This window comes from Pseudophryne corroboree, chromosome 3 (genome assembly GCF_028390025.1).
Source record: "Pseudophryne corroboree isolate aPseCor3 chromosome 3, aPseCor3.hap2, whole genome shotgun sequence".
In the NCBI taxonomy this organism is placed as follows: domain Eukaryota; kingdom Metazoa; phylum Chordata; class Amphibia; order Anura; family Myobatrachidae; genus Pseudophryne; species Pseudophryne corroboree.
The window spans coordinates 739103715-739118133 of record NC_086446.1 but is presented as its reverse complement, the minus strand read 5'-3'; the positions used below and the strand labels follow the sequence as shown (position 1 = coordinate 739118133).

General features: G+C 45.9%; 1 protein-coding gene across 3 annotated transcripts in view; it reads right to left on the bottom strand.

Moving 5' to 3' along the window:
- The window catches only part of CPN1 (carboxypeptidase N subunit 1), a 126364-nt gene that overhangs the window by 84785 nt on the left and 27160 nt on the right, over positions 1 to 14419 (bottom strand). For all 3 annotated transcript variants that reach the window (XM_063962249.1, XM_063962250.1, XM_063962251.1), the window contains one exon: positions 11954 to 12109. In XM_063962249.1, coding sequence (XP_063818319.1) covers positions 11954 to 12109 — 156 coding nt within the window. The remainder of the gene's footprint in view (positions 1 to 11953; positions 12110 to 14419) is intronic.

The window sequence follows — 14419 nt, the reverse complement described above, 5'->3', positions numbered from 1 at the left end:
CATAAAACAGTGGGTTCATATCGAGGGAACGGTGATGCCTGCCCCCATTGCATACTACCCCTGGCACTCAAAGCTGCCACGTGTGGATCACCCTACTATTGGCCCTACACTTACACGCTGGGGAAGACTTAGGGTACTACCACACATATCTTCTAAATATTCCCCTCTGACTCCATTGTTCAACAACCCAGATTTTCCACCGGCTGCCTCAGGCCTGGGATTCGACTCTTGGAAAAGGGCGGGGGTGACACGTGTCGGCGGGCTGGTGGAACGTGGAGAGATGGTCCCTTTCCCCTTACTGCAATCCAAGTGGAACCTATCGCCTTCAGAGATCTGGAAATATCTCCAATTAAAACATTTTGCCATGGGGAGCGCTATACGCCCGAGCCGGAGTAGATCATTAACAGCTTTTGAGAGCCTCTGCCTGGAGCCTTCTCGCCCACCACACTTCCTCTCAAGGTGCTATCGAATACTGCTTGAGAATAAATTCCCAGATCTACCCAAATATGCTAGAGACTGGGGCCATGACGTGCAGATAGACTTGTCGGAGGAGGACTGGGAGAAGAGCTTTCAAGCCACCTTCGCCAGCTCCTCTAGTTATTCGGTCCTTGAGACGCACTTTAAAGTCCTGTCTCGCTGGTATAGGTGCCCCCAAACATTAGCTAAAATGTTTCCCAATGTAACAGATGCGTGTTGGAAATGTAGCAATCATCCGGGCTCCCCGATGCACATCTGGTGGAGCTGCCCCAAGCTTCGTCCCTTCTGGGATAAGGTTATAGCAATTTCGAAATTGATAGTGGATCCGGGGGTTCCTTCGGAGCCTACTTTCTGGCTTCTCAACTGTACTTCATGGCCCCTGTCTACATATAAAAAATCTATATTAAAATTTCTCAATAGCGCAACCAAAGCGGTCATTCCGGTTCACTGGCGATCGACTACTCCTCCTACCGTGAAGGAGTGAATTGCGGGTGACACCGGAGACGAACCAGAGATTCACGACTACTTGGTCCCCTTGGCTCGAATTTAAGGCCTCACAAGCTTACTCGACATTGCTGTAGCGACCTAGACCATTTACTTTGATCCCCTACCCGGGCTCCCCCGCTGTCCTCCTGGGAACGATTGGAGCTAGAAACGTACACCTCAGACCCCCGACCAGACTAGACACAGAGGATTCGCTGTGTCCTCCCCTCCCCCCTTCTTCCCCCCGTCTTCTCAGACTCTCTAACCCCCCCCCCCCCCCCCTTTTTTTTTTTTTCTTTTTTCCTTTTTTCTTTTTTCCTTTTTCCTTTTTCTTTTCTCTTCTTCCTCTCCACTCTGTACTCTTCTGTAAAGTTTTCTGGAACTGATTTAAAAATTGGAAATGCTTTATTGAGGCAGCAAGCATCTAGAACGGCCTGAAGCGACTTTAAATTTCAGATAAGGCCCTAGCTGGGGTGTTCCCCAACAGCAGGCCATGTTAAGTTCATAAACAGTCATTGCTTATATCAATTGGATTTATTGACATTTGAATTGTATATGCTGTCTTCTATTACTCGCTGTAATATGTTCTTACCCTTAACCAATAAACATTTATTGAAAAAAAAAAAAAAAAAAAAAGAAAATACTAGAGGAAAATTTGCACTCATCAGCCCGGAAGCTGCGCATGGGACGTACTTGGACGTACCAACATGACAATGATCCAAAACACAAGGCCAAGTCGAACTATCATTGGCTACAGCAGAATAAAGTGAAGGCTCTGGAGTGGCCATCTCAGTCTCCTGACCTCAATATCATTGAGCCACTCTGGGGAGATCTGAAACGTGCAATTCATGCAAGACAGCCCAAGAATTTACAGGAACTGGAGGCTTTTTGCCAAGAAGACTGGGCAGCTTTACCATCTGAGAAAATAAAGAGCCTCATCCACAACTACCACAAAAGACTTCAAGCTGTCATTGATGTTAAAGGGGGCAATACACGGTATTAAGAACTGGGGTATGTAAACTTTTGATCAGGGTCATTTGGGTAGTTTCTGTTGTCATTAGAGATGAGCGGGTTCGGTTTCTCGGAATCCGAACCCGCCGAACTTCAGCTTTTTTTACACGGGGCCGAGCAGGCTCGGATCCTCCCGCCTTGCTCGGTTAGCCCGAGCGCGCCCGAACGTCATCATCCCGCTGTCGGATTCTCGCGAGGCTCGGATTCTATCGCGAGACTCGGATTCTATATAAGGAGCCGCGCGTCGCCGCCATTTTCACATGTGCATTGAGATTGATAGGGAGAGGACGTGGCTGGCGTCCTCTCCGTTTAGAGTGACTAGAGTACTAGAGAGAGACACAAATTTTGGGGAGCATATAGGAGGAGTACTACTTGCTGCTGATAGTGTGACCAGTGACACCAGTGCCACCAGTTTAATTAATCCGTTCTCTGCCTGAAAAAAAACGATACACAGTGTGACACAGTCACACATACCATATCTGTGCTCAGCCCAGTGTGCTGCATCATATGTAATACTGTACAGTGTATATCATTATCTGACTGCTGAGTGCTCACTGCAGTGCTCACACAGCTTAATTGTGGGGGAGACTGGGGAGCAGTTATAGCAGGAGTACATATTTTTAAGTACAGTGCACACTTTTGCTGCCAGAGTGCCACTGCCAGTGTGACTGACCAGTGACCACTGACCACCAGTATTGTGATTGTCTGCTGACCACCAGTATATTGTGATTGTCTGCCTGAAAAAGTTAAACACTCGTCGTGTGGTGTTTTTATAAACGCATTCTGCAGACAGTGTCCAGCAGGTCCGTCATTACATAATATATACCTGTCCGGCTGCAGTACTAGTGTGATATATATATATATTTTAATTTTATCTCATTATCATCCAGTCTATATTAGCAGCAGACACAGTACGGTAGTCCACGGCTGTAGCTACCTCTGTGTCGGCAGTCGCTCGTCCATCCATAATTGTATACCACCTACCCGTGTTTTTTTTTTCTTTTCTATCTTCTTGATACTAGTAGCTTACTTTAGGAGTCTGCAGTGCTGACAGACAGTGTCCAGCAGGTCCGTCATTACATAATATATACCTGTCCGGCTGCAGTACTAGTGTGATATATATATATATTTTAATTTTATCTCATTATCATCCAGTCTATATTAGCAGCAGACACAGTACGGTAGTCCACGGCTGTAGCTACCTCTGTGTCGGCAGTCGCTCGTCCATCCATAATTGTATACCACCTACCCGTGGTTTTTTTTTCTTTTCTATCTTCTTGATACTAGTAGCTTACTTTAGGAGTCTGCAGTGCTGACAGACAGTGTCCAGCAGGTCCGTCATTACATAATATATACCTGTCCGGCTGCAGTACTAGTGTGATATATATATATATATTTTAATTTTATCTCATTATCATCCAGTCTATATTAGCAGCAGACACAGTACGGTAGTCCACGGCTGTAGCTACCTCTGTGTCGGCAGTCGCTCGTCCATCCATAATTGTATACCACCTACCCGTGGTTTTTTTTTTCTATCTTCTTGATACTAGTAGCTTACTTTAGGAGTCTGCAGTGCTGACAGACAGTGTCCAGCAGGTCAGTCATTACATAATATATACCTGTCCGACTGCAGTACTAGTGTGATATATATATATATATATATATTTTAATTTTATCTCATTATCATCCAGTCTATATTAGCAGCAGACACAGTACGGTAGTCCACGTCTGTAGCTACCTCTGTGTCGGCAGTCGCTCATCCATCCATAATTGTATACCACCTACCCGTGTTTTTTTTTTTTTCTATCTTCTTGATACTAGTAGCTTACTTTAGGAGTCTGCAGTGCTGACAGACAGTGTCCAGCAGGTCCGTCATTACATAATATATACCTGTCCGACTGCAGTACTAGTGTGATATATATATATATATATATTTTTTTATTTTATCTCATTATCATCCAGTCTATATTAGCAGCAGACACAGTACGGTAGTCCACGGCTGTAGCTACCTCTGTGTCGGCAGTCGCTCGTCCATCCATAAGTATACTAGTATCCATCCATCTCCATTGTTTACCTGAGGTGCCTTTTAGTTGTGCCTATTAAAATATGGAGAACAAAAATGTTGAGGTTCCAAAAATAGGGAAAGATCAAGATCGACTTCCACCTCGTGCTGAAGCTGCTGCCACTAGTCATGGCCGAGACGATGAAATGCCAGCAACGTCGTCTGCCAAGGCCGATGCCCAATGTCATAGTACAGAGCATGTAAAATCCAAAACACCAAATATCAGTAAAAAAAGGACTCAAAAATCTAAAATAAAATTGTCGGAGGAGAAGCGTAAACTTGCCAATATGCCATTTACCACACGGAGTGGCAAGGAGCGGCTGAGGCCCTGGCCTATGTTCATGGCTAGTGGTTCAGCTTCACATGAGGATGGAAGCACTCAGCCTCTCGCTAGAAAAATGAAAAGACTCAAGCTGGCAAAAGCACAGCAAAGAACTGTGCGTTCTTCGAAATCCCAAATCCACAAGGAGAGTCCAATTGTGTCGGTTGCGATGCCTGACCTTCCCAACACTGGACATGAAGAGCATGCGCCTTCCACCATTTGCACGCCCCCTGCAAGTGCTGGAAGGAGCACCCGCAGTCCAGTTCCTGATAGTCAGATTGAAGATGTCAGTGTTGAAGTACACCAGGATGAGGAGGATATGGGTGTTGCTGGCGCTGGGGAGGAAATTGACAAGGAGGATTCTGATGGTGAGGTGGTTTGTTTAAGTCAGGCACCCGGGGAGACACCTGTTGTCCGTGGGAGGAATATGGCCATTGACATGCCTGGTGAAAATACCAAAAAAATCAGCTCTTCGGTGTGGAAGTATTTCAACAGAAATGCGGACAACATTTGTCAAGCCGTGTGTTGCCTTTGTCAAGCTGTAATAAGTAGGGGTAAGGACGTTAACCACCTCGGAACATCCTCCCTTATACGTCACCTGCAGCGCATTCATAATAAGTCAGTGACAAGTTCAAAAACTTTGGGCGACAGCGGAAGCAGTCCACTGACCAGTAAATCCCTTCCTCTTGTAACCAAGCTCACGCAAACCACCCCACCAACTCCCTTAGTGTCAATTTCCTCCTTCCCCAGGAATGTCAATAGTCCTGCAGGCCATGTCACTGGCAATTCTGACGAGTCCTCTCCTGCCTGGGATTCCTCCGATGCATCCTTGCGTGTAACGCCTACTGCTGCTGGCGCTGCTGTTGTTGCTGCTGGGAGTCGATGGTCATCCCAGAGGGGAAGTCGTAAGCCCACTTTTACTACTTCCACCAAGCAATTGACTGTCCAACAGTCCTTTGCGAGGAAAATGAAATATCACAGCAGTCATCCTGTTGCAAAGCGGATAACTGAGGCCTTGACAACTATGTTGGTGTTAGACGTGCGTCCGGTATCCGCCGTTAGTTCACAGGGAACTAGACAATTTCTTGAGGTAGTGTGCCCCCGTTACCAAATACCATCTAGGTTCCACTTCTCTAGGCAGGCGATACCGAGAATGTACACGGATGTCAGAAAAAGACTCACCAGTGTCCTAAAAAATGCAGTTGTACCCAATGTCCACTTAACCACGGACATGTGGACAAGTGGAGCAGGGCAGGGTCAGGACTATATGACTGTGACAGCCCACTGGGTAGATGTATGGACTCCCGCCGCAAGAACAGCAGCGGCGGCACCAGTAGCAGCATCTCGCAAACGCCAACTCTTTCCTAGGCAGGCTACGCTTTGTATCACCGATTTCCAGAATATGCACACAGCTGAAAACCTCTTACGGCAACTGAGGAAGATCATCGCGGAATGGCTTACCCCAATTGGACTCTCCTGTGGATTTGTGGCATCGGACAACGCCAGCAATATTGTGTGTGCATTAAATATGGGCAAATTCCAGCACGTCCCATGTTTTGCACATACCTTGAATTTGGTGGTGCAGAATTTTTAAAAAAACGACAGGGGCGTGCAAGAGATGCTGTCGGTGGCCAGAAGAATTGCGGGACACTTTCGGCGTACAGGCACCACGTACAGAAGACTGGAGCAACACCAAATACGCCTGAACCTGCCCTGCCATCATCTGAAGCAAGAAGTGGTAACGAGGTGGAATTCAACCCTATATATGCTTCAGAGGTTGGAGGAGCAGCAAAAGGCCATTCAAGCCTATACAATTGAGCACGATATAGGAGGTGGAATGCACCTGTCTCAAGCGCAGTGGAGAATGATTTCAACGTTGTGCAAGGTTCTGCTGCCCTTTGAACTTGCCACACGTGAAGTCAGTTCAGACACTGCCAGCCTGAGTCAGGTCATTCCCCTCATCAGGCTTTTGCAGAAGAAGCTGGAGACATTGAAGGAGGAGCTAACACAGAGCGATTCCGCTAGGCATGTGGGACTTGTGGATGGAGCCCTTAATTCGCTTAACAAGGATTCACGGGTGGTCAATCTGTTGAAATCAGAGCACTACATTTTGGCCACCGTGCTCGATCCTAGATTTAAAACCTACCTTGGATCTCTCTTTCCGGCACACACAAGTCTGCAGAGGTTCAAAGACCTGCTGGTGAGAAAATTGTCAAGTCAAGCGGAACGCGACCTGTCAACATCTCCTCCTTCACATTCTCCCGCAACTGGGGGTGCGAGGAAAAGGCTCAGAATTCCGAGCCCACCCGCTGGCGGTGATGCAGGGCAGTCTGGAGCGACTGCTGATGCTGACATCTGGTCCGGACTGAAGGACCTGACAACGATTACGGACATGTCGTCTACTGTCACTGCATATGATTCTCTCCCCATTGAAAGAATGGTGGAGGATTATATGAGTGACCGCATCCAAGTAGGCACGTCAGACAGTCCGTACTTATACTGGCAGGAAAAAGAGGCAATTTGGAGGCCCTTGCACAAACTGGCTTTATTCTACCTAAGTTGCCCTCCCACAAGTGTGTACTCCGAAAGAGTGTTTAGTGCCGCCGCTCACCTTGTCAGCAATCGGCGTACGAGGTTACTTCCAGAAAATGTGGAGAAGATGATGTTCATTAAAATGAATTATAATCAATTCCTCCGTGGAGACATTGACCAGCAGCAATTGCCTCCACAAAGTACACAGGGAGCTGAGATGGTGGATTCCAGTGGGGACGAATTGATAATCTGTGAGGAGGGGGATGTACACGGTGATATATCGGAGGATGATGATGATGAGGTGGACATCTTGCCTCTGTAGAGCCAGTTTGTGCAAGGAGAGATTAATTGCTTCTTTTTTGGTGGGGGTCCAAACCAACCCGTCATATCAGTCACAGTCGTGTGGCAGACCCTGTCACTGAAATGATGGGTTGGTTAAAGTGTGCATGTCCTGTTTATACAACATAAGGGTGGGTGGGAGGGCCCAAGGACAATTCCATCTTGCACCTCTTTTTTCTTTAATTTTTCTTTGCGTCATGTGCTGTTTGGGGAGTATTTTTTTGAAGGGCCATCCTGCGTGACACTGCAGTGCCACTCCTAGATGGGCCAGGTGTTTGTGTCGGCCACTAGGGTCGCTTATCTTACTCACACAGCTACCTCATTGCGCCTCTTTTTTTCTTTGCGTCATGTGCTGTTTGGGGAGTGTTTTTTGGAAGGGACATCCTGCGTGACACTGCAGTGCCACTCCTAGATGGGCCAGGTGTTTGTGTCGGCCACTAGGGTCGCTTATCTTACTCACACAGCTACCTCATTGCGCCTCTTTTTTTCTTTGCGTCATGTGCTGTTTGGGGAGTGTTTTTTGGAAGGGCCATCCTGCATGACACTGCAGTGCCACTCCTAGATGGGCCAGGTGTTTGTGTCGGCCACTAGGGTCGCTTATCTTACTCACACAGCTACCTCATTGCGCCTCTTTTTTTCTTTGCGTCATGTGCTGTTTGGGGAGTGTTTTTTGGAAGGGCCATCCTGCGTGACACTGCAGTGCCACTCCTAGATGGGCCAGGTGTTTGTGTCGGCCACTAGGGTCGCTTATCTTACTCACACAGCTACCTCATTGCGCCTCTTTTTTTCTTTGCGTCATGTGCTGTTTGGGGAGTGTTTTTTGGAAGGGCCATCCTGCGTGACACTGCAGTGCCACTCCTAGATGGGCCAGGTGTTTGTGTCGGCCACTAGGGTCGCTTAGCTTAGTCATCCAGCGACCTCGGTGCAAATTTTAGGACTAAAAATAATATTGTGAGGTGTGAGGTGTTCAGAATAGACTGAAAATGAGTGGAAATTATGGTTTTTGAGGTTAATAATACTTTGGGATCAAAATGACCCCCAAATTCTATGATTTAAGCTGTTTTTTAGTGTTTTTTTAAAAAAACACCCGAATCCAAAACACACCCGAATCCGACAAAAAAAATTCGGTGAGGTTTTGCCAAAACGCGGTCGAACCCAAAACACGGCCGCGGAACCGAACCCAAAACCAAAACACAAAACCCGAAAAATTTCAAGTGCACATCTTAGTTGTCATTATGATTTAAAAAGAGTAAACACAGTTGTTTGACAATAAATGGCTTCACCCAACCACTAACCATGAGTGAAAGAAAAGTTTGTGAGTTATCATTCATATTCTCTGACAAATGGCCAGAAAATCATAAATTCTGCTAGGGTATGTAAACTTAACCGTGGACCCAGTGGCGTCATGAGGCGGGTGGTGTGGCCCGCACCCGGGTGTCACCTTACAATGGGGAGACACCAAACAAGAGCCGCACTCGCACCTGCTGGGGTGGGGGGGGGATGCAAACATAACTGTGCCGCGGCGGAGTCTTCTTGTTGCAGGGGGGGTATAAGATTTTGAGTCGGCGAGGGTGCGATCGTAACTGCACTACACTTACGATCGCACCCCCGCCGACTCAAAATCATATACCCCCGTCTTCAACAAGAAGAGTCCGCCGCGGCACAGTTATGATTGCATCCCCCCCACCGCTGGAAGAGGAAGACTCCGCCGCCGGGACTGTACGTCATCGCGCCGCCACTCCGCCGCTGGGACTCAAGGAGGGAGAAGTGGGAGGAGGCTCTTGTGGCTTGCTATTCTCCTCACCGCTGCCAGCCACATTCTGTACACTGCCGCCGCACACGTTCTCCGCTGCCCAGGGCCTTCAACTCCGCACCGCCGCCGACTACACCCCTCTCCACTGCTCAGGTACTCTTACACTGCTTCCCTATGTCCCTGTCCCTCTCTCTGTCACTGCTGTCCCACTCTTTGTCACTGTCTCTCTATCACTGACCCTGCTGTCAATCTCCCTGGCCCTGAATTTCGGCTCATTCAGTGTGCTATCATGTGAATTTCGTCTCATTCTGTGTACTATAATGTGATTTTCGGCTCATTCTGTGTACTATAATGTGATTTTCGGCTCATTCTGTGTGCTATAATGTGATTTTCGGCTCATTCTGTGTGCTATAATGTGTGTCACGTGTGCCTGGCACACAGCACACTCGCCCTGAGGACGCAACGGCCCCCATTCCCTAAAGTCAGTAGCTTGTAATGAGTCAAACTGACTCATTACAAGCCGCCTGTGCCGGAGGAGGAGAGGAGCAGCAGCGGGAACAGCGGAGAAGGAAGAGGAGGGAGAAGATGGAGGGAAGGAGCCGTGGCAGTGCTATGTAATTGGTGGCAACGCCGCTGCAGCTGTCCCTCTCATTCCACATAGGCTGGCCACTGCTGCTGTGAATGCTGGGATACGCTTCCCAGCCAATGCGGAAGGATAGGGACAGCTGCAGCGGCGCTGCCGGCAATTACAGTGCACTGCTGCGGCTGCCTCCCTCCTCTTCCTCCCTCCTCTTCCTTCTCCCCTGACCCCGGAGCTGCCAGCACCGAGGAGCCTGACTGACTGAGCCAGCGGAGAAATGGTAAGTATAATCTATTCTGTCTGCTGTAATGTGTAATAAGGAGGCACTATCTGCCGTAATGTGTAAAAAGGGGACGCTATCTGCCGTAATGTGTAAAAAGGGGACGCTATCTGCCGTAATGTGTAAAAAGGGGACGCTATCTGCCGTAATGTGTAAAAAGGGGACGCTGTTTGCCGTAATGTGTAAAAGGGGACGCTGTCTGTTGTAATGTGTAAAAAGGGGAATCTATCCGCCGTAATGTGTAAAAGGGGCTCTACCTAGTGTAGTGGCGCTACTGTGCGGCGTAATTTGAATAATGGAGATTACTGTGTACCGTAATATGAATTGGTATTATTTTGTGGCCACACCCCTTCCCCATGAAGCCATGCCCCTATATTTTTTGCGCGCGCCCTGCCCCTATTTTACATACAGGTTGGCGCCAATGCCCTATCTTGCACACAGCACTAAAATGTCTAGTTACGCTACTGGCGGCGGGCATTGTGGGCCGGCGTAGCTGCGAAAGGGAGTCAGAGCTTTTATGGGGGAGCTACGTGACATCTCACGCGCCCACTGCAACCCAAAAATTGCCGGTGCATCGCCTGCATATGCAGCTTAGCTACGTCTGCAGGGGGTCATCCTTAGTTTCTGCTTCAGTGATGGGATCTCAATTATTTTTGCGATCGCATCGCTGGATGCCAAATAGCATGCTGGACGGACCCCAGCATGCTACAGAAACGATTGCAGATACTGCTTTTAGCAGAATATGCAAACCAACCTGAATAGTGTCCTATGTCACTACTATTGCCATCGCATTCAGTGATATACAGGAATTATGATTTACAAGTAAAACTAGTACAAAAACATTACTAAGGATTCCGTGTGGTGTGATATGGGAGGAAGTCCATGGGGGGGTGACACCATGAGTTACCACACCGGGTGACACCAACCCTAGTGACGCCTCTGCGTGGACCCATCTGTACATCAGTGAGGACCTGATAATGCACAAAAGCCTAAAGCTTTCTAAGTCTGCGGGGCCTATTTATCAAAGAATATTTCCTGAAAGCACCGTAACCTCCTAATAGGTCTATATGTTCAACAAATTACTGATTAAGACGCAGTTTGCATGAACACACCCTTCCTCACCTTCTATGAGAAGCCAACCCTTCATACACCTGTGCCACCTCTCTTGTCGTAAGTGCAAATGTGTATTGTGCTTGTGGGCGCCCATCTGAGCATGATCAATGGCAATAGGTGGTACATATGCCATGTGCATCAGCCCCTGTACGTGTCATTTAGTCTCTTTCTTATTACATAGCTTAATAAAAGGTGGATTTTATATTTGGTGAGATTGTGCTATTTATTATCAAGATAGATATTCTTGTACAATAGTAAAATAGATGATAAAAAGGTCCACTTAAAAGAGCTATCAATATTACTCACAAATATATTATTATTGGAGGGGAGGGGTGAGGGGGGAGTATCAAGTCTTTGAAAGAGATTTTTGAGAATTTGCCCAAAGTAACCAATCAGCTTCTGTCATTTATCTGACGGGTATGGGTCGTTGGGTCGACACAATTTAGGTCTACAGTCATTAAGCCGACCACTATTGGTCGACATGCATTAGGTCGACAGGGTCACTGGGTCAACATGGTCATTAGGTCGACGTGTACCAGGTCGACAGGTCAAAAGGTCGACATAAGTTATTTTACCCTTTTTGTGTCGTTTTCTTCATAAAGTGATGGGGAACCCCAATTGGGGCACCGTGTCCCCTCACATGGCTCGCTTCGCTCACCATGCTTCCCAACTGTAGTCCATGTGGATCGTAAAGCATGAAAAAGTTCAAAAATTGGGGGAAAATGTGAAAAACTCATGTCGACCTTTTGAACTGTCGACCTAGTACATGTCGACCTAATGCCCATGTCGACCTAGTGACCATGTCGACCTAATGCATGTCGACCAATAGTGGTCGACCTAATGACTGGTGACCTAAGTGGTGTCGACCTAATGACCGTATCCCTATCTAGCACGGCCTTTAAAATGATAGTCAGAGCCGATTGGTTGATATGGACAACTTTTTGTGGACCCACTTCTCCACTCTTCTCACAGCTTGATACATCAACCCCATAGGAACTTACCGAGTACTTCCAGTTGTCAGGAAGGGGTAGGTGGTCGGTGGGTCCCCCATGCTTCTCATTGTGGTACATCAGTAAATTGAGATCAGGGAAGTTTCGGTTCAGATCTACGTCATTGAAGTTATTTCTCCCAGTCAGATATCCATTTGTATCTGGACCCTGAGGAACAGGTCAAAGCTTAGTGTATTATGCAGCAATAGATATTTTATATTGTGCTTCTGTTATCGCCAATCACAGTGCATTATAGCTTACTTTGTTACAGTCAAACACAACATTTTGGATAGAATTCAAAATAAAAAAAGAATATTTTATAGGCAATCATGATCAAAAGATTGAATAATGGGGACCCCCCTTAAAATCACTAATTTACTATATATGCATTAAAATGAATAGCACTCAAGCTACCAGAAAGGGCTAACAACACCGCTAAATATACAACACGTGATTGAAGGTGCCCAAAAGAGGAGGAGAAGGATGAAGAAGAGAATGAGGAAGAGGATGAGAAGGAGGAGAAGAATGAGAATGACAAGAAGGATGAGAACGAGGAGAAGGATGAGAACGAGGAGTAGGATGAGAAAGAGGCTGAGGAGAATGAGAACATGGCGAAGGATGAGGAGATGGGAGGAGGAGAAGAAGGATGAGAAAGAGGATACGGATGAGAAAGAGGAGAAGGTTGAGAAGGAGGATGAGGAGGAGAACAAGGATGTTCTGAAGGACAGGGAAAAGGATGATGAGGAGAAGGAGGATGAGAAGGAGGATGAGTAGAAGGACGATCAGGAGACTACAGACATCAAATTAAATCAGTATAGTAATTGATATCCAATATAATGTGTTAAAATATTGACACTGCAACTGTATATACTTAGTATTCACTATAATTATTTACAAATGGAAATCCACTGCCAAAGGGTCATGTTATTGAAAATAAATATAATTATTAAGGTTGAATATTACTAGTGCTTAAACACAATACTGTAGATGAGAGTGTGGAATTTATGCAAATCCTCCTAACGGCAAGATCATTTATATAAGCAGAAGAAATTGGTGAATTGAACACTCTCAGATCATTGGGCCTAATTTAGACCTGATTGCAACAGCAAACTTTTTCTCTAATGGGCAAAACCATGGCCCTCATTCCGAGTTGATCGCTAAGAGTCATCGCATCGCAAATGTACGAAATGTAAGTATCTGCGCATGCGCAAATGCGTGATTACGCATGCGCGAGTACATACGTACGACAACTGTGCAAAATTACTCAGAAAAAATAAAGCCGTAACTGCCAAACGAAAACGAGGAGTGGCGTGGGCGTGGCGGAGGCGAGACTTCGCAATGCTCCGACAAGGGCGTGAAAGTGGGCGTACAGTGTGGGAGTATTCAACTCGCAATGGGCGTGTTTTTCGCAAATAAACATTGTCGCTGTTAAAACTAACATAGGAAACCGTAGCAACATTCACGCAGCAGCAGAGTAGGTCTGCAGTTACTCTACATTTGCGAAGTACTGGTACAAGTGTGTATGCAGTAATTAGCAGTTAATTGGATATCACATTCATCTGATGTCCAATTACTTGTTAATTAATGAGCAGATGAAAGTTACCAACCAGCAATTGTCTGAACACACATTACATGTTTAGTCTACTCACATATAATTCTCACACACTGCCAAATAAGGGTGTGTTTTTTTTTTGAATTTGTTGTGTAAGCCTTTGTAAAACTTGTTTTAATGTGTGTAAGACTCCCAAATACAAGCAAATGAAAATATTTGTGAAAGTGTTTGAAATCTGCAAAATTGTTTAAAAATAAACCAACACCAACATAATGCAGCATACACTTTAATTTAGTCTTAAAAGTCACAATAATATTTGATTATAATATCTGACAATGTTTGAAATGATGTCCTGTTGACCCTAGATATTTATAAAAAGCCTCGTGTCTGTTTACTTAATATGGACATTAAAGTGTGGTGCAAAGCATACCTTTTTTTTTTTTTTTTTTTTTCAATTTTTAAGGAGAATTAGCAGATTGGTCTACAAGTGTCTATATGCTGACCTAATCTTTCTGGAACTGCATTACCTGGAAGAAACTGCTCAAATTTTTGAAATATATTTTTTATTACTATATAATTTTTGGACAACATTTAAACATGGCTCCACGTGAGTCGCACAGGCAGAGATGGACCAAGCAGCAAGCAGATGGCACTGACAATCATTAGATAGCAGAACTCAGTACTCTGCAAAATTCTGCTTCTGACAAAAGTATATTTTTAAACCATAAATAAAACATGACACACCCTGCCACACACAAATTTTAAACCAAATGAGAAAGAATTAGGATCCACCACACAAACACAACAATACATAGCACACTAGTAAGAGGAAGATGGCTCTGGTGTTTATACACATAAACTCACAGGCTACAATACATCCAAACAGAAAGAATACATTTCACTAAGAGGGAGTTATCCATTCTGGT